At 39.7% G+C, this 22975-nt stretch overlaps 1 protein-coding gene across 12 annotated transcripts in view; it reads left to right on the top strand.

Annotated features, from left to right (window-relative positions):
• LOC117207984 (protein sprint) overlaps positions 1 to 22975 on the top strand; it is a 157133-nt gene that overhangs the window by 75262 nt on the left and 58896 nt on the right. For 3 of the 12 annotated variants that reach the window (XM_033448748.1, XM_033448747.1, XM_033448743.1), the window contains exon 1: positions 16661 to 17147. The exons of 6 other annotated variants lie outside the window; for them this stretch is intronic. In XM_033448748.1, coding sequence (XP_033304639.1) covers positions 17083 to 17147 — 65 coding nt within the window. In that variant the 5' untranslated portion in view covers positions 16661 to 17082. Of the gene's footprint in view, positions 1 to 659; positions 1571 to 16660; positions 17148 to 22975 lie in introns of those variants that run through there. 3 more of the 12 variants (XM_033448749.1, XM_033448746.1, XM_033448745.1) reach the window with 3 other exon arrangements.

The raw sequence follows: 22975 nt of genomic DNA, 5'->3' as shown, positions 1-22975 counted from the left end.
AGACTTCGACGTAATCGTCGTGGATACGAAAAGTTTTGAAGAATTGATGAGAAAGAGGAGAGTAAGAAGTTGAAATTGACGAGGAAGAGGAAGCTTGGTCAGAAGATGAGATTTACGTCAAATGACTTATCTTTCTGAATAAATTTAATGATTAAAGTGGGTGTTGCGAGTAATCGTGAGGATCTTGTTCTCGCGTAAAGAACAACTTTGTAAGTTGATTATACAGGAAGTTTAATTTAGAAGGTAAGATTGCTCGAATCAAGATCTGTTGCTACGGATGCTGTGAAAAGTAACCTGTTTTAAGGAAAGGAATAGATCGATAGCGGTTTAAGGCAAGTTAATAAATATTGCGAAGATAACGAAGCGTAGATATTAATCGCGAACAAGGTTCCTATGTTAAAACTTACCAAGCTGCAGATTTCTCAACGAAGTTATTAACTTTCTAGAAATGAAATCATAAAGCGCAAAGCTTCGAGCTAAAAGGAGTGTTTCGCCGAATTCCCAACGGTCGACGTTGATCATACTTATAATTAACATTGATCGTGACTTCGATACTTCTACGAAGATTTCAATCAATGCTATAAATAATCAATTGAAGCGGCAAATATACGTCGAACCACTATCGATCGAGTATCGATCGTATCCAAAACGATCACTAATCGTAATTCCAACCTTCCGATAAAAATTTCAATTACCACAAACACTGGTAGAATGTTTAAACAATTTATTAAAAAGATGTTTTATCGAATCACCGATAAATGACGGAAATTACAGTTGAAATTAACATCGATCGTATATCTGTAATATTTCTACGGAAATTCTAATCAGCGTTATGAACGCATCGATCGAGTGGAACGATATTTCATCGCCAAGAAGCCACATTAATCATACTTAAAATAAGCACCGATCGTAACTTCAATATTTGCGAAGCTAGCAAAACTTCCAATCAATCGCACAAACACTTGTGCACGTATTCTCGAAAGGAAACGCGAGAGACCACGAAGTGACGCGATTTGAATCAACACCCTCGCCAAAAGCAGACACCCAATCAATCCGGCAACTCACTCAGCCTCGAAACCACGCCTCGTCGACGACGTGCAGCACAAACAAAGCGAAAGCCGAAGCAAACACAGCGACGATCGTTGCGGAGGAGGCGCGAAACCGGTGACTTGACCACGGGCAAGATCGACGGCCGAATGACGTCAAGGTTTTCGCTGGAACCTCGAAAAGAAGGAGAAAAGAAGGATGCAGCCGGATCGCTTTGTGCCTGCTGGAAACGTTAAATATAGCCGGAAGAATTTCCGCGGCATCCACGGGCTCTTCATTCGCTTTGCTCGATTTTCCTAGACCGCGATTTATGCGAAACGAGTGCGAGACCCCTCTTTCGACTGTCGTCGTTGTCGCGCGGAGACTATCGCAGCTTCGTGTTACACGGCTGTACGCGAATTAGCTCGGTTTTACTTCTAACGATTCGGCTAGTGAATTTCCTCGAGGTATCTGCGAGAGGAAAAATGCTGATCACCAAGTATACTACGATCCTGCTGCAGTCTACCAATCAACATATTCTCAGGTGAGTCGAAGGAACGTTGGGCTTTTTTGAGAGGGTGGGGTGATGTTTTTACGTTTTATGGTATTACGTTAAACCGGACTTCTCGAAATTTTCATATATGGAATATAATTGAATTTATCTCTTAACTATATATTAGATGGTCCGAAAGGTTTCTTTCGTTTTATAAGGAAATAGTGGATGCACAACATTTTCCGTTTTATATTATTTTATCGAATTACGTATGATCCATTTTGTTTTATCAAGATAAAGATTACAAAGTTCGATAGATTAGGTTTCATGTTTGTATGAAGATGCGTCGTTGTAAAAGACGCGTCTGTAAGAGAAAGACACTTTTCGGACGACCAAATACCATTAGGTAAGACTTTGCGAATTTTTGTTTCATTACCGCGATTTTTGCGAAGGTTTGACTGGAAGAATTTAGAACACTCTGTATAGTACATGATTATAGTCGCTCGAGTATCGATAAGATTAAAAAGATAAAGGTTAAAGTTAAAGGTTGTAGCTGAAGGTTATGGAATTACGTAAGAGACGCTGAACTTTCTTGAACTTCCCACGTAAGAATATTACGAACGTAAAATGTTAGATTATATACCGATAATATCGACGATATTTTTATACTTATTTTCGCTCGTGCTCGATGAATTTTCTTCGTTCGTGCTCGATGAATTTTCTTCGTTCGTGCTCGATGAATCGTTTTCGTTCGTTTGACATAGAAATTAATATGGTCGACTTGACTAAGTTTCTGGTATATTAATATGAAATTTCACTTCAAAATCCCTCTTCTATTAATGGAGATTCATGACTTATCTCAGCCCTTTCCCAACTGCCCCTAGTGCTCGTAGAAACCAACGGAACGTCGATTGACAATTACGAGTCATAATTAATACGAACTTCTGACGTCGGTAACTGGAGCTGGTAGATTTCATTTCCTCCGATTACTCTCCAGAATAATTCAGAAGGATAAGGGAGGAAGGTAGCTCGGTGGTGTAGAGTCTTCGTCGGTGAATTTTCTTGAGAAAATTTTCTCAAGGAAATCCGATAGAGACGTACGAATCTTCCGCTGCATATTTGAATCTTCAATCGAACAAGAAGTTATTAAATTTCCTGTGTAGAAGAGAAAATCTCGAATACGTTATTAAATTGTTACATATAAAATATCGTTTTTTAAAACCAAGATTTAGTCGTACATATAGTTTTTTAACAGAATTTTTCAATTTAAAAGACTAATTAATTCCATTATTTCAGATTTCTGCAATTTCTTGTAATCATATCGCGAACCAAATATTGTTTGTTTTGTTAATTGGTGATCTACGAGATGATAAAATAGTAACACGATTCTGTGATTGAAACGATACTCGTAGTGACACAGAAATAAGTGATAAATCTGTCAAGGATCTGTCTGCCATTTCAATACAATGAGAGATCTTGAATCTCAAGAGGCACAAACTAGACGTTTCATGTATCTCCATAATACCAGATCCAGAAGAGTTAAATCTTAGCATTCGATTCAATTCCCTTTTGATCTTGTTCAGTTTGCATCGAATGTCTCATTTGAATATCGTCTGTCATTGGGAGAAACGTCGATCGAAGTTGCATCTGTATTTCCCAACTCTTCTCCAAACATCCAAGCATCGTATTTCTATTTCTCGTTGATTTATTCCCTTCTAAATACGCGCTCTATGTTTCCAAGAAAATATTAATGATCTTTTAAAAAATATTAAAAATCAATTACAGTCCCATTTAAATACGTCTTCTTTTTCTCAAAGATTTTTTCACCCACTCTCAGCTTCTTTCTATCTAAAGTTCCATCTAGATATTCATATTTATTTGAAATTACTACCATAGAAAACAGGTTGTAATATTGGTCGATTTTGAATATCCTTTAATGAGAATGTAAAAATGTTCTGTTTCCAAAATTATTCACAGAAAAATTAATTTACGTGTTTTAGGCCACGATTTTTGTCTCGCGTCAGTGAAAATCTTTAGCTCTCACCCTTCTCAGCTATCCATAGCAAACTTCTCTAAATTCAAAACCTGAAACTCCGTCGTCACGCAAACTTATTACGAAGAGAAAGAAAAAAAAAGAGAGAGAGAGAGAGACATAAATCCTTTATATTTCAATAAACATCCACGCGCGCCATCGCAATCTGTTTTCTTCGTCTCTTTTACAACTTTCACGTAAGAGGGCGGATCATAGCCTACCAAGGCGATAACAGATCGAGCTTGAAGCTCGTTCTGGCTGTCACAGATGTTGTCTGACGATATCGACGATATATACGTAGACGTGTATCCCTCCGTTTATAGAGGAGCATCGAGGTTGGAGTTGATCGGACGAGGATTTAAATTGAATGGCGCGGGGCGTCGAGTCTTGGCGCGATCGCAAGTTCACGGTTATAGAGGTCGATCGAAATTTAACTCAACGGTGATAAATCGAGCCGCACGCGCCGAAAATGGAGAGAAGTTTCAGCATGGAAAGTCGAACGGGCTACACCCGGAGTGTCGCTGAAATTGCCGCGGTGCACATTCTTCGTGCTTCTTTTTGGAAGTCTGCTTTTACGACGTCTATATCGATTGTACAGTCAGTTGCTGATTTCTCTGTGAAACGAAATGGCACCTTCTTCGTGAATTTCAATATACCTTTCAGTTTGCCTATCTTGAAATTTTTCTGAAATTTTCCAAGCTTCTTGGTTTTTGGTATTCTACAATTACAGTCGATTAGCAGAATTTCCAATATTATTCTACGAACTTCAGATACGTCCAATTTCCAAAGCGTCGTCGTATTGATTGAAATGTATCTTTCGTCTCGTTTCAATCGCTCCCACTAGTTTTTAATCAGAAACTAACTCTAATCAAATCGAAATTCCTATGTACTAGACACGTGCGTGTCCTTCCTTTCCTAAAATATCATGACAAAAGAGCCGAGGTATATCCTCCATAGCAAAACATCAGAGAAATTCTTCGAATTGCAACGTTTCGGCCGCTCGCCGTTAATTATCGCTATCGCTAACGACGAAACTAATTCGAATCAACCGAAACTGTCACCTCCCGCGCCTTCGTCCCCTGCAGGTACAGTTAAAATGGCTGGCGAAAAATACGATCGACCGCGAAACACGGAACACTGTTCATAGCGCGAGAGATAGCTGTAAATCTGGCGTGCAAAGGCCACTAATGAAAGAGGGTAGGAATTTATCGTCGATATAAATTGTCCCCGGATGTCGGACATCCGGCGGCGTTTGCGATCGATCGCGTTCCTCGCGAATCAGAGGAAAAGAGACTAACGGAAAAAAGAAAAGAAGAGAATGGAAAGGGAAGGAACGATTCCGTTTGCCCTTTATTGGTTCTCAGTGGTAGAGATTAAGTCTCGAAACGAGAAGTTCGTTTTAATTAGGCGATCGAAAACGCTTGGTCGAAAGATCGACGCGTGTGCACGCGAACTGCAATAACGAGGCCTCGTTAGAGGGCCTCGATGAGATCAACTGTTCTATTTGCCACTGACAAACGACCGTTCTCGCCGATGTTCTTGCCTGTTCGCGGTTTCGCGAACGCAATTACCAGGCTGTTGCTTCGGGATGCTGTGCACCCGTTGTTTTCAAATCGCGGTACTCTGTGTGTGTACGTGTGTACAGCTCGTTTTGGATCCTCGCGTGGGTGATTACCACTGATTTCGAGCAGGCTCCTCTTTGGAAGAAGTCTATTTCGCGGTTTTGTTCTCTTCTTGTTTTTATTCCGTTTGATTTCCTAGTTAGCCAAGTTGTAATTTCACTCTGTACGAAAATTTCCGTTTAACACGTTCGTTGCGTGAGAGTTTCTACGATTCGGTAGAGAAAGTTTAGCAATATCGAGATCCAATAAATTCAACGTCCTCCCACGTGGTACACCTTCTACCCATTCTTCTACCGATCGTTCGCCAAAAATGGTCGCCACCGATCGCCGAACCAGTGCACGGAACACGCACAAAGAACCCGGACGTTCCATTCTCGAAATCGGTTGACAAGAAGCTCCGTGAGAGCTTCTGTCGCAGGATGAAGAATATGTTAATGGCCGCGTGTCGCCGAGCGGAGCCACGTCGTAAAAGGAAGACGGGCCCCTTCTTGTCGACCAGTCGCAGAAGAGTATCGTTCAGACCGTCCTTTTTTTGCTGTTGCTCGTCCTTTGGTAGTGGGTCCAAACAAGACTTCCTTCGATCTCCTCTTCCCTTGATTTAACTAAAACGTGTTCTCGTTGAGGGGCAAGCAAAAAGAATGGCCCTTTCGGTGGATAAAATCCGGACTCTAGCGTCTATAGATTATTAATAGAAAATTAAAAATTAATTCTTTTATCCTTAGTTATTACTTGTATCGAATTTCCTGTTAACTTTATTCTCTTTGTTCTCAGCTGGTCGAGACATTTTTCTCACAATTTTTGTCATTACATTTCCTAATTAATTGCTCCGCTGTTCTACTATTCTCTATCGCTTTAAACCTATAATCCATCTAGTTACACGAGACACCCCGTAGATGTATCCGAATTTCCCAGTGACAATTAGTTTGCAGAACAAAGAAACGAGTAATCCTTTAAAATTAATTTTTTTCTAATTTTCTTAATGGTCCTTTAATGCTGCTTCTAGTACTCTTCTTGTTGCAAAAGTTCAGCGGGCTGAGATGGTGGCTAACTGGATCTTTTCCGTGCAAAGATAACGCGTATATGTGTGCGTAGCCCGACGTGTTTAATGGAGAAGATAAGATGATACCAGGGATTACGAGAGAATTAAAGGAGACTGTGGCTGCGTAGATATATAGAGGCGAAGGAAAAAAGAATGGGTTTGCAGTTTTTAGATAGTTCTATTCGTGAGACTGTTACGTAGACAGGAGATTGAATTGGAATTGCTGGAGAGAGATAAAGGGACCGTGGAATGCGATGAATGAGCGTAATGGAATAGTGGGTGTACTGTGACACTTAGGCATCTAGCGGTTCACATGCAGTGGACGCAAGATGAAGCACGAGGAATGGTTACCATGATGTGGTATATTAACTGTAATTCACTGGTTTAATGTTGGTCTATTACTATTATAGTACCACTTTACTATTGTCGTAGTACTATTGCTACGATAGTACTACTTTACTATTATCGTGCTAGTACTAATCTGCTATTGTACAATTGCCTTGCTCTTATAACACTGTACTACTACTCTAACATTGTTACATTACCTTCTTGTAATTTTAATTTACTAATACTCTATATTCTATGCAGAATAGTGATCTTGAATATAGTTAGCGCTAAAGATGAGGATCGCTGCATATCTTTTGATTTATCTATATATACAGGGTGGTTGGTAACTGGTGGTACAAGCGGAAAGGGGGTGATTTTTTTTTTTATTCTATATTTTTATTCTATATTTTCGATTTCTTTTTTCGCGTAGAATCGCCCCCTTTCCGCTTGTACCACCAGCTACCAACCACCCTGTATAAATATTTTATTTCCGTTTGTCTATCGAGGTTTCATTTACAGAGTTTGCATAAAACACGAACTTAAACATAAACAAAATACGTAGAAAATAACAGAACGACATGTTGAGGTTGAGGTTGAGGTTGACTGATTGAGGAACGAGTGGATGAATTTGTAATAGAAAAGTATATTGAAATAATTAAAGATATAAGTATAAGTTTATGCTGATTCAGATCTTTACTCTCTTAGTGTTACTAGACAATGGAATGATAGGGAGCACGTTCATATTTTTATAGCAAAAGGACATCACCAAAGAAGCTAACTTTATAGCTTGAGCTAGAGGCTACAGGAAACATAAATAGAAATCTGTTTATTAGTTCCTTTGTTGTTAGACCTTGCAACTCAAAACATAATGTATATTCAAGGATACAATAATATACACCGCTCCTTATTTAGAATATTTCTGCATAATAGCAAACACCAGGTCACACATATACGTAAATAAGGATGTAGAGTTTTTCTTCAAGTAGTTACTTCAACAAGACAGAACAACAATCGTGACATAATCTAAACTCTATCAACTGTGCATACACCTACTTACATCTGTCCTTATGGTCTGTATTATCATCTACCTCTGTAAATCTATATGTTAACACCGTGATTTATGAATATAACGAATAATCGACGATTTAAATAGTTTCATAATCTCTACGAAGTGTAGATTAATATTATCGTGTGATATTAGTCGACGACTCGTATTAAAAGGAAAAAAAAGGAAGAAACAAAATCTATTCCCGACGCGACGTTTAAAAAAATTCATTTACTTCGCCATTACGTTTCGCATACAGCCGCGGACGAGCAGTGACAAAGGAAAGCTTTCACGTGCAGTCGTTCGATGCGTGCTCGACTTGTTTTCCATTCGATTGTCTCGCGGTTCGGTGTCGCGCGACAGCGAGCGTACGCACGCGGATACAACCCGATGCAATTTGTCCCTTTGCCGACTGGGGTCTCGTCTGGCCGTGGCTTTAAAGGCGAAACTTTTAATTAAAAAGTAACCATCGGACAGCGGGGGAAGAAGAACGACTGGCCTCGAGCAATTTGCTGCGATATAAAAGTTCTCTTCCTGCTCCCACTGTTGTAGAATCGCCGGAAACGGCGAGGGTGTACCGCCAGAAACCAGAAAATCGCTGGAACTACCAAATTGACGGCGTTGCAAAAGAATCTCTGCGCGATTTCGTCCAAGTGAAACCTCTCGGATTTCTTTTTCCTACTCGACGAACGTTGTCGTTCGATAATAGAGCATATCACGCTTCTACTCATAGATGCTGTTAGAGCATTCGTTATCTTCATACCGAGCGAGACAATTGATACAAAGCATCAAGAAAATGATCAGAATTGTAATATTTTTACAGAGTAAGATTACAAAATATGTATAACACTTGAGAAAACTTATTCTAAAACGTACCAAGTAGTGGCCATAAAACGTATTTGTACATCACTGCGTTCATACTTTATGGTATAATGGTTAATTAGATCCAACTGAAATAAATCTCGTATTTTCAAACGATTACAAAAATTTGATACTAACGACGCTACGTATGATTATTGATATTTGATGGAAATGGAGTGTAAAATCTAATAAAAGAATAAATACTTTGTTGGAGAAAACGCTGTGTACTTTTCGTTGCCACTGTATACGTTATACAAAGCGTTTTGTATGGCATACTGCACGATACGAGTGTCACGATCGCAGCGTTAGAATTTAAAAAAAAATGCCGAAAATGTTCGATGTAGAAGATACAATTTGCGTATCGTTGTTTATTACAATCACGCGTACTTCACAACAAATCACAGTAATTATCTACAGATACAGGAAGTCGCAGTATTTAACGAGAGCAACAAATCCCAAGAAAAGAAGATAAAAGATCACCGAAAGAACGAATATCATGAAGGAGCCATAAAACAGAGCCCCCAATGAAACGGTCGTAAAACGTGCGACCATTTGCCGATGAGAAAGACGAACTGTCAGCAGGTCTCGCAGTTAAACAAAATAATGCTTAATTAATTCATTAAACGACGTCCTCGGGTGGCTAGCAAGATGCTAGGTCCCGGTTTCATGATCTCGTTCGACCTACGGGGGATTCGTGGTGCGTGTTTCTAACGCAGACGAGTTCCCGGGCAAAGGTACGTCCCGCGGGAGGCGAAGTCAGAAGCGGGGAAGAGCCAGCTATTAAGCCCACGGGATAAGACTTGGCACTTCACTTCGTACGCTTACTAATTAAATTATTCCAGAAACGCAGCGCGCCGCTACCTGCCCCTAGAAGCACCATCCACGCTCCGAGGGTGTTTGCGAGTGTGTACGACCGTTCGAAATGCTTATTCTGATACGGTTGGACAAACGTTCTATGGATACCAGAAGTTGTGTCGTTAACCAGGATTTTTGTCCGTGAGATAGAATTTTATACTCTGGTTTGGAAAGTTTCAGAAAGTTTGAGGACGTTGTAGACAATTTGGGATTACGGAAAGCAATACGTAGTCTTTTGAGCTTGGCTATACACATTTGGAAGCTAATTTAATAGCATTTCTGAAGATTCCCTGATTTTAATATTAGTTAGGTTTGATCGAGTTTGATCGGGTTTGATCGAGTTTGATGGATTGGCTCTTGTACGAATAATCAGAGTTACATGCCCGGAAGTCAAACTGATGAATTCCATTTCCTGAAGATTCCTTGATTTCGATTATCAAGAATCTGGCTCTATCGCTCTCAAACCTCAACAAGCTGAAACAAACTTTTGCAATTTCAAAATTACCAATCGATTAACGCTAATAAATAATCCTCGACTATTCGTGAAATACGTCTGCAGCACCAAAACCGCTTCATAATTCCAGAAATGAACCCCACGAAGAAGCGAAGTAACTAACGTGTTCCATCTTCGGTACACGAAGGAACATCAGCATTCCGATTCAAAAAGCAATCAAAAGAGACGCGAAAGGCTGGGACCAGCGCGTACGTGACGTGATTTCCGGGAAACGGGATTCTACTCCCTCTGTTTCACTGTGCTACGAAAGTCTGCGGTCGCTCGAGAGCACGGAATTTGACAGAGACGAAGCTTCAGATATGACGGATAAGAGGGTGGAGCGATGGAAAATGGCCTGGCTGGCAGACAACAAATTGTTCGACGGATACGGGCGCGCTGATATAAGCGGAGGAAGCTAGACGAAGTCGTCCACCGCTGCCAATTGTCGCCGGGTTGAACGATGAAGCTCGGCATTTATCATGGAGTAGCTGGCCGTAGCTCGGGTGATTGGCTTCCGATTGCGTGCCATGCTCGTCGATCATCCTTCGAATCCTGTTGCTCCTTGAAAATTATGTCGTTTTAATATTCTGATGAAAATTGCACCGTTTGTCTGGTAGAGAATTTCTCGCTCGATACCAACTGAGATTGGGCCATGGATGATTTTCCGCGAGAAGAACAGATTGGAAGCAAGAAAATGAAAATTAGTTTCGCTCGATGTTATTGGAATGGTTGAAATATTTTTATTAATACGTTCTTCCGTGCTATATTTTAATATGTTTCTTATCGACGAATGTGACGTTGATAATAGCGAGGTCTGTCGTTTTACATGGGTAATTTACTGGAGGAAGGAAAAATTGTCGAAAAACGACTACGCCGACCGATGTTCCACGTGCAGAGACTGTCTCGATAGCGAGATAAAATCAGGAAACGTTTCGAAACGGTTGAAACAAAAGCACAGAGTGTGTTAAACCATCCGGAGAAAATTATTGAATTGCAGACACGCGGTTGTAAATGACCGTTTCGTACTGCAACGGAACGTTTCCTCCGGTGCATAAGAAGGCACGCTAATTACCAACACCGTTACCACGATTACAAGGTGCAAATTGTTTCGTGTTGATTTCTTTTCGAGTGCAGCCGCCATGGTCTCTCGTTTATTTACAGGCGGAAGGTTCGACGCCTCGTTTTTCTTATTTTTCGTCTTCCTTCCAGGCCACTTATGAATCACACTTTTGGTTCAATAAACCGAGAGCCAGAAAATAGAACTCGTTCCTGAGAGTTTCCGCAGCTGAACTATTTTATTCGAGGATAATGTAAATTCTCCGTGTTACGTATGCAAAAATATTCATCCCGTGCGTTTTATCCGCCGCATAACGCATATTTCGTTTTATTTAATCCACCATGGAATACAGAGAAATAGGAATTGTTTGTTCGTCTGTGCCGTAAATATGTTTTGTATTCGGGGCCAACTGGGATTGAAAAATACCTATACAAATTGCACTACAATTTTTTTTATTTCTACCTCAAAAAATTTGCAAGAACAACTCTAATAATTGATTACCTTAAAAAGGTACCGATAGTTTGCATAAATCGTTAGATACAATTTTATTCGTCAGATTTTCAAGAAACGAATAGTCGCTCGATCCAACAGAAAGTTCCACGTAATTTTCTAAAAAACCAGAACAGCACGCAACAAAAGCGAAATAAAGGATACGATCGTGCAAAGGGCTATTATCGAGTAGCGAATGGAACGACAAACAGCAAGCACTTTATGCTCGACAATTAACATTAACCTGCGGCAATCCTCGAAGCCGTCGTTCATTCATCCAACCCCAAGAATTAATCCCAATTCACGCTTCCACCCCTTCCGCCTATGCGCTATTCAAACCTTTCTCCATGTCCTGGAACCCCTTCTCACCCCCTTTAGAGGGACATAATTCATTACTGGAACGTCTCGTTTCAATTGTACCCAGAGTGTCTGGCCTCGCCAGTTTCCCAAATTGTTTAGAAAACTACGACCTCGACAAAGTATTTTGCATATTCGACCGCCTGGCAAGCGGGAGGTGAAACAGGGTGCAAAGGTGATTACTCGGCTCGCGATTATAATTCTCATCCCGCGGAAACCTTTTGCGCCGTCCCTGAGGGGACAATCGCGCCTCTCAGAGCGGAAAAACCGGGCTACGTTGTGACCGAAGGAACTCACCATGGGGAAACGAGCAGTTTCGTTTATGGTCTCTCAAAAGTTGCGTAGATATTTTCGGATGTTTTTTATTTAATTGGATATTTTTTAATCAAGTACGAAGATTATATCGTGGAAATTTATTTTCATTAGAATTTAGTATTCGATACAAGTTTCATGAATTTTTATTCTTACTATTAACCGTAGTTACCTTTCGTTACAAATATTATTGTCGAATCTGTGAAGAAATCTCGCGATGGAAGTAGAAATCGATTGAACTCGTTGGAGTAGTAGACACTACGTTGAAAACTCTGATAGCGAGCAATTTCTTCGTCTGAAAATGTATTTCTTACGTTTATACCAAATTTTATCGAACGTTTCGTTTTATACCATCGAATTTGCATCAACGATATTTTACAATATATAAAATTCAATCCTCAACAGGCTAAACTCGAGTATCTACCAGAAAAGCGAACTTCTTTCGCCAAACTTCCCTAGCTTAACTTCGTTCAACAACGTCAAATATTTCAGGATCTTCAAAAGAAGAAATATACGATCTTTGGCCGGAGTTACTCGGCATAATTCATGAAATATAGGTACGATGAAGCAACCGACAACTTCCGAAGAAACTTTAGGAAGTTCCAGCGAGAAATTCTGGTCTGTGCACCTGAGCCCGTGACCACTTCCATGATTTTCCAAGTACAAGGTTCCACCACTGAACGAAGGGTGAGAAACGTGTATTTTCTCTCTCCGATCGTTTTCCATTGGGATTTTTACGAGTGTTGCTTGTTTGATCGTTACACGATTCTCGAGGAATGAAGCTGAATCTTGTATTTAACAACCACTTTTACGATCCGATTTTTCTTACCGCGTAAGGGTTGAACGAGGGTAGATCGAACGATACCTGAACCGCGTTTCTGTCGAAAGAAAATCGCTTTTTTATAGCGTCCTATACGAGATGCGAATCGTATAGAAATAAATGGGCTTTGAACGAAATTAGTTTCCGATACTTGGAATTTTTAGAAATTTTCGCAAGATATATAGAAGCATTTTTTGATTAATAGATCAGAGTTTACGCGTCTAAATATTTTGAGTACCGAACATACAGATTTTCTATATTTGTATCGGCGGTTAAATTTCTTAGAAATTAGAATTCAAAATTTTGCAGATATATTAAAGCAGTGTCCAAAATATCCACTTGTCAAGGTTCCTACGCAACTTCATCGAAAATTGAAATTTCTATGTTCGTTGCCTCGTTCAATTTTATCAAACTTTAATTCTTCTCCGATTAGAAATTATTACGATATAATACGTATGAGTAGTAATAAAAGATTACAACGATATAATCGTAGGACGCGTTACGTCGTTAAATTTTATCACAAGGTTCCAACGAAACACTACCGGTATCATCATCATCGCTGCGCCCCATCGCAGACGAAACAGCTGAACTAAACGCCTTAATTCAAAGCTTCTTTGCACTCGTCAAATTTCCTCGCCCTTTTCCTCCATCAAGAATCATTAACCCTGGCCGTCCACTGGAAGCACACACAGGGCTTAATGCTTCGCCCTAAAACAAACACAGGAACGCTATACGCCATCGTAGTCCGAGGATCATCCTTCAGCTCACGATACGCGAACAATAAACTTTTTCTCCGTGAAAACGATCGAAGTTTCTTCTCGCCAGTCGTGAGCTCGTATTTCTTCTCTCAACCAAGTCTCTTCCTCTTCTCTTTCTTCTTCTTTTTCTCTTACACGTATACGCATACGTCGTAAGTCGCGATCGCTTTTTCCATAAGAAGAGACGAAAAGTGGCGATGGTTCTTTCACGGCGGTAAACCAACCCGCCACAAATCTCTTCCGCCACTATCACCCCCGGTTTTTTCGAACGTTGCGTGGCCCTTTTACAGCCATTCGCTTAATCCACTGCACCCCCCTTTCCAGAGGATCGCTTCCCGGTGATCTGTGTAAGTCCGTCCTTGAAGAATCCACGTGGAATCAATGTTTCGACCGTACCTCTTGTGTCCCTCTTTCAGCTTTACGAGGATTGTCGACTTCTTTAGAGATTGGAGGGAGGGTGTCTTTGAAAGGTATATCGTATCGTATCGGGTTGTGATTAGGTGTATTGGTTTGGGAAGATTCGTTCCTTTGTAGAAGGATTGCGGGGATCTATACCGTTGGTCAAATATACGAGATCGCTTTATCAGTCGTAGAGTAGAATCTTGATTATTCGAGTAACAACTTAAGATTGTTACACTTCCTTAAACTGCGAAAGAGCAGCTTGTATTGTCTGTATTATGACCAGTTTACGTTTACAAATAATCATCGTACGGAGTAACAGTATAGCGGCGAACAAAAGGCAGTTTAGAAGATAGCCGATATGGAAGCACATCGTAATGTTGGAAAACAGGATTACGTCTAACAGTACAAATTCATATTTTTCTGATAAAAAGATGGAGTCTAGATAGAAAGTTGTTTCATCTGCTAAATATTGTAACGACCACTGTACTTCCACACTACGTATATTCCATGCAATTTTCCACCTTTACATTTCATAAAAATCTGTAGAGAAGACAGAATATTAAATGTTTGAAAAAAAATATTTATATAATGCTGGAATTTCAATTTAAACGATCGACCGGAGTAAATTGAAAACAGGCAGTAAATTAATCGAATGAATGAAGCGAAAATATATTTAATCGAGTATCCAATCTCTCGTGTACATCCTGATCGATGCATCTTCAAATCATTTCCACTTTCACTCGGTGGCTCTTTTTCAATTGCGCTTTACACGTTCAAGAGCAGAAACGAGTGAAGCGCAGCTAGAAACGCAGTCGTCCACGTCAGTTTCACGAGTATTATATAGCGCAGCGTCCGATTTCCTCTGCAGACGATATGCGAGGCAACGATTGCCTCGAACCACGGTCCAATTGCGATTCCCATGCTGGAACAGCTTCCTTCCACGGAAGTTCTTCGTGTCGTAAATCATGGAAAACTGTACGTGCCATTAAAGAGGAAATGGTGGCTGTACCACGAGATAATCAGGCGGTGTCGACCGACTGCTACCTAATAAATAACGTATCGCAGCGATTTTTTAATGCTTCCGGCGTGACAAATTACCATCGAGAAACATTTCCGTCTGATCTTCGCGAATGACATTTTTCTGAAAATTTTACCGTAAGTTTTGTGTCCTTCCGTGATCTTCGATTTAACCAACGATTTTCGTGTAGTAACAATAAAAAAATAGTTATACATAGACCTTTTTGGAATGTAAACATAATCAAAGTACAAATCTAGTTACGAGTCCCAGCTCCATGTAATCAGCAATTTCTCTAAAAAGACAAAACTCATAAAAATTACTTGTATATATCGTTGTTACGTACGAATCTTTCCTTAGAATCTTCAAACTGTCGCAACCATCAGAAATATCTCGGACAAAATTGTCTCTAGCAGTCGCAAAAATTGCTAGGAAAGGTGAAAATACGCTATAATCCAGCAACATCGTCAATCCGCGGCAAGACGCGGCAGAACAGAAGCCAGTAGACAATGGTTGTCCTTTCTCTGGCCATTATCTATCATTACCAGATCCGTTCTGGCGAAACCGCAACTACATGTACCGCGACGCTAACCACGTGCATTCAGGTGTGATTGAAAAAGGAAGGATCCGTGGCACGAAGCTCGCACTTTACAGCGGTCGTCAAACGCCACGGCCACGTAAAACCTGTTACATAAGCCGATACCGCAGCCACCGATGGTTTTCTTGAGCCACACCTCGGCACGAGCGGACAGATCTAAGGCTACGATGGATCGTAACAGCCGATCACGCTCGGTGGTTGTACTTGCGGAGGATGGACCGGTTTCCTATTCCTAACCTCACACGACGACCACGTTTCCTCTAAACGGTGCAACGATTAAATCGAGCGAATTCAACTATCCACCGGTTAATTGTCACGAACTTATTAACCGGCTCATCCCTTAACCAGAAACTTTTCAGTTACTGGTCATCGAGCGAGGGCAACTTGATACTTTTAATATTTTTCGCTTGTTTAGCAAAATTGACGGACGTAAATGAATTTTAGCAACAAAATTTCTAAATTTTCCCAATTTCTGATCAAGTATAGTTGTCGCTATACGGCTGACATTACCATCTCTCTGTGGCTTCTCGCATGTAAAACAGAATCTTCTATCTTTGAAGCCCATCACCTATTTTCAATTTTTCTAATTACTTTCACTTCGCTGTAGCGAAGAACCCGTTCTTGACACAGCTTCTGAACCCTAACCATATACAAAATAGAATCTTCTATCTGTAAAATACAACGATCATTCCAATAATCATTTCCAATTTATCTAATTATCCTGCGCTTCTTCAAAACCTTTCTTCCTTTACAAAGTCTACCATTACCACCCCTCCACCCTCCCCGAATCTTTTTTCTCCGTATCCAAAGACTGGCCCACAACGACCCATAAAAGGCGAAAAAAAACCAACCGGATGATTACTTTCTCCGGCGGTCGCGTCTCGATTTTTCGGTTGCCACCATCCTACCACCAGGTCCGGTGGAGGCATCGATGCCGATGGCAAGGTTAGAATGAACTAGCAGAATCCGTTAATGCGCATGCGCAGCTCCCCTAACCGTTAACCCCACCACCGTGTCTCTCGTAACCGGCTAGTAGGTAGTAGACCGGTCTCGTGTCTACTAGCGGACAGTTGCGTTTCTGTACGCGTTTGTGCGTCTTGTCGGGACGCCAGGTGCCAGTGCGTCGCCGACTGGCGTCACGGCGCCTCTCGCCGTTGATTGTGCGTCCCCTCGTGTGCTCCTTCCTTCTTTTTTTTTCTTCTTTCTCTACTGCTCCTCTCCCTTCTTCCTAAAGAAGCGTTTGTCGAGTGTGTCTCGTTCTGTAGTGTATTTTTAAAATCGAATCTGTTGTGGTGGGACACGTGGTGGACACCGGAAGTGAAAGTCGAGAAAAGTCTATCGCGCCGGTGTTATCGATCGAAGACAAGTTCCAGAGCAGGAAAAACCGAATCGACGGGAGAGGTAGAGGGAAATTGAGAAAAAAAAAGAGGTTGATCGTCGGTGACTTGACAGTCGCGTGATTCAAGATTCGGGAGGAGGCAATGGTCTCGCGACAACGTCGCGTAGTCGTCGATAAGAGTGATCGGGTACTCAGGCAGAGTTCTTGGTAAGGATGACTGAAAAGTGTCAACGTGAACGTCGTCTTATCGTGATTATGTAGGAACACGAAAGGAGTTGTATTTTTAATCGTTGTTTTCCTGATTCGTATCGTGATCGTTGGGATTTTCTGTTTGGAAGTCTTCCGCGAATGCAAACCATGTCCACAGGGAGAAGTGTTGCCAGTAAACAAAACGGAGGATCGCGTGTGCGGAATGTCCACAGTCTGCCATAATTTGTCTTGCGTATGGTAAATCTGTGGAACATATGGATAGAGAAAGTTAGAGATAAAAGAAATGCAGTGTTCCATGGAAATACTGCAAGCTTACGTCTACTGGCAGGTTTCAACGAGTGAAATATGGATGTCGGACTTGTCGAAGTGTTTCAGATGATACGATAATCTTTTTAATCTATTTACATATCCGAGAATGTAGGTGTGTTGTAAAGAGTATGTCAAACTCTACCTTTGACAACTTTTTATCGTCTTTACAAATTTGATAAATATTTAATACAGAATATCGTAGAGAAGGGATCGAACCCTGAGGAATTTTTTATCCTTTTTACATATTTCATAGGATTCTGTACAACTATATTCTGTGAAATGTTACAGAGGGTGCGATCAACTATGCTTTTAAAAGCTTATATCTTATTAAAGCCCATAAAAAGCTTTACTTTCTTATTCGCTCTACGAATTTCACGAGGCTTTTTTTTTTACGAGTATCTTATGTGGAATGTTTTACAGGATGTATCAAACTTCTTTTACAAGATAGATGAGATTTTTTACAAGCACCTTACGAAGGATATCATCGAAGATATATTAAACCGCGCGTTTCAGAATTTTTTATTTTCTTTACAAATTTAGAGAGTCTTTTTTTACAAGTATTTTGTATAAAAAAGATTAATCGTATCTTAGCGACGCCGTAGGAAAAGGCTGCGCGTCATATCACCAATTTATGTCAACGAAGCTCCTGCGTAATAATACGAAGAACGTTTCGTAGCCCCGTGTCTCTGTTCAGAATTTCTTGTTGTGTATTGATAAGTCTAGCGTGGTTTCCGTGTCACATCGTTGCTTATCTCGTCGAGTGAATCAGTGAAACCCTTCCATTTCTTATGTTTTCTATATACTTGCCACTTTAGAAAAATAGTGGCTAATGATAACATGAACGTTTTATATAAATCAAGTTTTAATTAATCGACTGAACAGTTAAAAGGATACCTATTCTCACCGCTATAATTTTATACGGAACATTAATACAATCTTTGAGAATTCGTTGTTCTCCCTGCAATTTTCATCAAGTTATTTATAAATATCTTATATAGAGTGTATTGATTAATTTAGTGATACAAATTTTTTTAAACGGAATATGTATGTCGAAATATTTTCTAGCGATATTTTAAATTTGTTAATCGAACTGTTTTCTTCGTTTTTGAGAATATTTTATTCTTCGCGCGAATGTAACAAGTCAGTGACAGATCTAATACGAAAAGAAGTAAATTATTTTTATACAAGTTATTTTCATAGCATTCGCTATTTCTCAGTGATTCGGCTTTTCTAAATATAATATATCGTACTATTTTTCCAAGATATCTTTCTATTCTGTTTACACCTCCAATGACAGCTTTATCACAAAAAAAACATATACATACACCCGTTCCTTTAACAATTTTTTACTGTAGAGCTTATTAATACAAACTTCTTCTAGGAAACTAGAAAATTAGAAAACTAGCTGTATTATTCTCTATATTAAAATTATTTATCACAAAAAAACATATACATACACCCGTTCCTTTAACAATTTTTTACTGTAGAGCTTATTAATACAAACTTCTTCTAGGAAACTAGAAAACTAGAAGACTAGCTGTATTATTCTCTATATTATAAAATTATTTATTCCTTTTACAAGTTTAACGATACCGTTTTCTAATGCTTCAACATATCGATACAGAATTATAATAGAATTCTCTCGAAACAAAATACCTTACAATACGTTCGTTGAGAATCGTGTCAGTCAGAGTTATCTGATTCCGTTGTCAGGCTTTGTGCACGATAATCTTCCGGCTGGTGACACCGTCAGCCGGTTGCAGCCGTCGCTGATAACGGACTGCTTGTTAACCGTGTGCCATGGTCGTCTTATCGAACGCCTCGTCGTGAAAGGAGGATGCCCGTGCAAAGGTAACTCGTGCTGTTTGATCGAACGATGCGTGGATATCTCGTCGTATGTTCGACATTCGCCCAATGAGGTTCTGGACGCTGGACGTTGATTAAAGTGGGACCCAATGCGACAGAAATTGGACTCTATCGAATGTATCTTCTGCTGGTTTCTGTTGATTTTGCTTCCGTTTGTAATCTTCGTAGGGGAAGGATTAGGTTTGCCCGGAGAATCGTTGGATTAAGGCTAGAAGAGACAGAAACTGGAGCTACTTACTTTATTTGAATAGACGTCTTTGCTTGTAGTTTTATCTGTTCGTACAAGTTCATATATCTAAATAGAATTTTGCTTGTATAAATTGTTTCCACCTGTGAAAGGTTGATACATGTATGCATTTTGTTAAATACGATGAAAACATTTTTAACGTGTCATACCTTCTATTCGCTCTATCTATTCTGCTTTAGACGAAGATCCTTCTTCTGTGTTCAAACTCTGAATTTCACCTTCTTCTGAACATCCATAAAACGGCTGTCAACTGGCATAGACTGTATATGGTTGTTACAAATATTACACGTATTAAAAGTTCATATATTTTGCCTACGGTAAAAGGACAACGCATTGAACGAACAATATGAAGAAATAACAATATGTCATTGAATAAAATAATGTAATGAAATTAACAGAAGAAACGCTTTGATCTAGTATGTGCTCTACTTTATCACCATCCATAAGCTGAGCAATACTGTTTTTAAAGGGAAACAAAAGACTCATCCTCGAGTATCCTCCAGCATTGTCTCTCTAGACAATAAAATTACCCGAAATAGAACAAAACTCCTCAACTTGGGAACAATACGAAACAATTACTCATAAATCTACCGCACGTAACAAATCTTATATTCATGACTGTGTAACTCAATGATACTATCGCGCATAAAAATAAAAAAGCCACTGAAGGAGGTACTTTACAATCCACACGGTTCAGCTAGGAACTCCATTGATTTCGAAAGAAATCTTCTCCAGCACCCGCCCAATCTCTGTGCTATACATCACGACCGATAAGGGATCTCTGTCTGCTCCATTCTCCTGCATCTCACCCCGGAATAATTCTGCAACCACTCTCCAATAGAAACTTGCAGAAAATACCTCTTCAACCCTTAAAAATTACCTCTTTGTCCTGTAAAAAGAAACTACCAAGTTGACTGGAAAATTCCCAATTTCTTAGACATAGTAACATCTTTGTTCGTTGTTGGATTTTCGAATTGTTCTTAAAAGAGCCCTAAGGACAAAGAATCGTTAACAGAATGCATTTAGACGCGTTCGTGCTTATTAACAGAAGTGAAAACTTCTCTAGCGAGAATTGTGTAACTATACGAATCAGCATACGTGTACTTGCATCGAGAATAAACATTTTCTTCGTTGCTGCATCTACGTATCAAGCGATGACACGCAACATCGTACGAGGTTAGTTTGCACGCGTTAAATTTGGCAACGACTGCAGAAAATTTACATGTTTGAGAAACTTTAGAAAGATTCTTTTCCTGTTCCTAGTGGATCATCTTCGTTCTCTCTCCTTTTTAAAGTCTGTCCTTTATCGTTTTACTTAACATTTTCTAATTTCTTAGCTTCGCCCTTTTTTCTCTCTTATCCCTCCTCCTTCCTTTACCCCTTTGGGGGTGAAATTTTTCAAACACATTTCGAGATATGGAAGAAACCGTGAAAAACATTTTGTCCCCTTTTATTCTCTTAATGAATGAATTTCGAAACATCCCTTCTTGACGAGTGCTTACGTCCTGACAGGAATATACTTTGCGAATTTTATATTTTCAAAAGTTATGCGTCGATCAGTCAATCGGGACATTGATTTTTATATAAATATATATATATATATATATAAATTAAGGACCAACGTTTCGCTGGATGACGTCGCTCGTGTCACTTATCAGTTTCGATAACGACGAGTCGAGGCTGTTGGACGTCGTCGTGGGTGGTGCGGCCGCAGTTCCATGCCAGCCTCCGGGATCAATGCTCGTGACTGGTTGATTGGACGTTCTTGGTGCTCAATAAACGCGATTATTCCCGGTTTTTCGCGCGATAAACACTTTGTTTGCGACTATTCTCGCGATAGTGATTCGCTCGAGCGTGATTCAGTTTGTCGCGGGACGTGTCGCTGGACGAACGTAATTCGTGCAGTAATCTTTTCCGTGAAGGTATAATTGATGTTACGTTCGAAGGAATCGTGGTTTGCGGGATTCGTGGAAAGGATGAAATGGGAATTGTTTTGTTCTGGTGCAAGTGCGTACATCGTTGTTTCATCCCGTGCAAGATAATAACAAAAGTAGGCAGAGTCCTCTTCTTTTTAATATTGCTCTCTGAGTGTGCCTTTTTTTATACGTAAAGTTATCGGTTTATCGATTATCGAGGAGCATTAGTTTGAAATAAAATAGAGGAAAACATGTTTGTTTAAGTAAAAGAGTTATCTTACCGCAGAGACAACAATTTGTGAATAATTAGTGCGAAATTACATTTTACGTTACGTTGCATAACGTTATAGCCGAATTTTCAATCGAAGATGGACAAAGTTCTTTCTGGCGAATTTCTCGCCGACGATTGAATCGCTGCTCGTATTACTAGATCCTCGAGGTTGTGATGAATTATGCTAAAAAAACTGTTGAATAGACTGAGAAGGTGAGTGCCGATAAAAAGTTTATCAAAAATACGTGAAATCGTGAAACGGCGTTCATAAAATTTCTGCGAAATATCAACCGAGGAACGTTTGCGTTCCGAATCCTTTAAAACGTCGCGTCGTGTGATAGCACGCGATACGCGCAGTCGAATTTCTGGAAAATTCACTAATCAATGCGCAAGTTCAATGAATTGAACTATCATAGCTTTAAGGTTTGACACGTTTAATTTTGTTTCTCTTAAAAATAGTATCTCAATGATACATTAACAATATCGCGAATTTCTAAAATTAATAATTAAACTGCGGATGTTTATGCAACCTCATATTTTTATAACCATAATTAAACAGAAAAAAATGAAACCTAAATAGAAATTTATTTTCCCTACCACTTAAGTATGTAATAATGTTACGTTACTTTTACACCTACGTGTAGTCATCACAAAGAACGAAGTCATTGTAGATCCGTCTGTTCATGCGAATAGTTTTGCGTTATCAAACCAAATTACATCCGAATCAAATTTTATAATAAAATCCCACTCTGTTACGTGGAAATTTTCGTATGTACAATATTTGTCAATTGCTAAATAAAAAGAGTCCTAAAACAAAATTATCCTAAAATAAAAGAAATAAGTTATGTGAGATAAAATTATCTATCTTTTGCATCTTCTTTCCTCTTCCAATATTCGTGTTATGACTTTTGCATATTTCTGCGACGAGTCGCAGCATTAGCAAAAATATTGCCCGTACTTTTCCTTCGAAATTTTGCTTCCACGCAGTCTGCGTCGACAAACTTAAAAGTAGCCTTAGGCGAGTTTCGCGTGTCTTTGGCTTTCCATCGAATCGACACGGCGCGACGAATGAATCAGTTCTAACGAAAGGTGTGTAGTATAGCGTATAGTCACACTAGTCACACGGTCGTTTCCACTGATTTGTCACGTTCTACCCGATAAAGAATGGAAAAATACAATTGAAAAAGATTTCAGCGCAAAAATGTTCGATCGAATC

This window comes from Bombus bifarius, unplaced genomic scaffold (genome assembly GCF_011952205.1).
Source record: "Bombus bifarius isolate JDL3187 unplaced genomic scaffold, Bbif_JDL3187 scf7180000008047, whole genome shotgun sequence".
Lineage (NCBI taxonomy): Eukaryota > Metazoa > Arthropoda > Insecta > Hymenoptera > Apidae > Bombus > Bombus bifarius.
The sequence above is the reverse complement of the archived record's forward strand: the minus strand, read 5'-3'. Positions and strand labels throughout refer to the sequence as shown.